Raw genomic sequence first — 1,585 nt, 5'->3', positions numbered from 1 at the left:
CCTTCACCAGCCGGTGGCCCCTTCTCGGCTCTGAGCAAGGCTGCCTGAGCTGATAAAGGATCCTGCTGTAGAGGCAGAATGCTGCTTACAGGAAGGGCTTGTTCTAGTCGTATCTTCCCTGCGGGGCAGGGGCTGCCCTTCCTGACTGCTGCCTCTTGTTTGCTTCCAGGACACATTTGTACGAGCCAAGAACTGGGTGAAAGAGCTGCAGAGACAGGCCAGCCCCAATATTGTCATTGCACTAGCAGGAAACAAGGCAGACCTTGCTACCAAGAGAGCTGTGGACTTCCAGGTGAGCAGGGGTCAGCCCGGCTGTTACCTGAGCGAGTCGGGAAAGCAACTTTTTCCCTTAAGTGGGGGAGATGGTGTCTGTCCGCAGAATGCTTTGAAGGGGAGGGAAGTCAAGGTTTATGCTGCAGAGGACCCCTGCTCAAAGGGAACCACAGGCTTCCCCTGAACTCCTTCCACAGCCCTTGCAGCTCTGTTTGGTAACGGTTGTGGAGAGCACAGGCTGCTGTCTTCAGCCCCTGCTGGTGCCCTGGGGCTGTCTGCAGCAGAGTGTGAGCCAGCATCTTTAGATACAGGACACCTGAAGAACCGCTCCCAGCTTGTTCTCTGCTCTTCCAGCTCTTGCCCTGCCTAAGGCAGAGCTCCGAGGCACAGGATTGCTGTGGTGCAGTGACAGCGGGTTACGCTCCAGCTGACCACAGCACACACTCCTGTGCTGCTCGGGACAGGCTGTCTCTGCACCGGGCTCCCGGACAGCCTGTGGTGCCGGTCCCTGAGAGGTCCTGCCAGGCAGGGCCAGGGGATGGGGGTGGCAGGGTCCAGCCTGGGGTGGGACAGAGCATTTCCTCAGTGTTTAGTTTGCCATGAGTGAAGTGTGCGGGGCTGGCTGGGGCCTCTGTAGCAGGATGGCTTCACCACGCCAGTGTGATTGTTTGTAGGATGCACAAACGTACGCAGATGACAACAGCTTGCTGTTCATGGAGACGTCGGCCAAGACAGCGATGAATGTGAACGAAATCTTCATGGCAATAGGTAACAGCTTATGTACAGCCTGCCGGAAACCACGGGGGCTCCTGTGTCGGCCGGGGTCTGGGGGCAGTTACTGGAGCGGGTACCAGTTTGCTGTGTGTCTGAACAGTCGCTCCCAGAGTGTCTGCAGCCTTTGCGAAGCCTGTTCTGCTGCCAGGGTGTGGGTGTGAGTGAGGAAGGCGCAGGGCTGATGAAGCCAGGACGAGGAGCGGGTTTGTTGGCTGTACTCGTGCTGCTGGCAGTGTCCAGTCCCAAACTGGTGAGGGAGGTTGGTCTCTGTAAAGGAAATCACTAATGTCTTGTTTCTCTCTAGCCAAGAAACTGCCAAAAAATGAACCCCAGAATGCTCCGGGTGGCCCCGGCCGGAATCGGGTGGTGGACCTTCAGGAGAGCAGCCAGCCCAGCAGGAGCCAGTGCTGCAGCAACTGAGCAGCCGGTCCCACTGCCAGAGCCCTCGGACGACGTGACTGGAACCCACGCTAACAATCGCACTTACCGTAGAGCGGCTGGGGCCAGGGGCGTGTGGGAGTTTTCCAACCTCCTTTTT

At 58.0% G+C, this 1,585-nt stretch overlaps 1 protein-coding gene across 3 annotated transcripts in view; it reads left to right on the top strand.

Moving 5' to 3' along the window:
* RAB5C (RAB5C, member RAS oncogene family) overlaps positions 1–1,585 on the top strand; it is a 3,122-nt gene that overhangs the window by 1,397 nt on the left and 140 nt on the right. The window contains exons 3-5 of one of the 3 annotated variants that reach the window (XM_010134372.1): positions 170–292; positions 948–1,041; positions 1,352–1,540. In XM_010134372.1, coding sequence (XP_010132674.1) covers positions 170–292; positions 948–1,041; positions 1,352–1,467 — 333 coding nt within the window. In that variant the 3' untranslated portion in view covers positions 1,468–1,540. Of the gene's footprint in view, positions 1–169; positions 293–947; positions 1,042–1,351; positions 1,541–1,585 lie in introns of those variants that run through there. The other 2 variants (XM_010134373.1, XM_010134374.1) reach the window with 2 other exon arrangements.

This window comes from Buceros rhinoceros, unplaced genomic scaffold, assembly GCF_000710305.1.
Source record: "Buceros rhinoceros silvestris isolate BGI_N320 unplaced genomic scaffold, ASM71030v1 scaffold35384, whole genome shotgun sequence".
Taxonomy (NCBI): domain Eukaryota; kingdom Metazoa; phylum Chordata; class Aves; order Bucerotiformes; family Bucerotidae; genus Buceros; species Buceros rhinoceros.
Note: the sequence above shows the minus strand (reverse complement) of the source record. Positions and strands in the feature narration are given on the sequence as shown.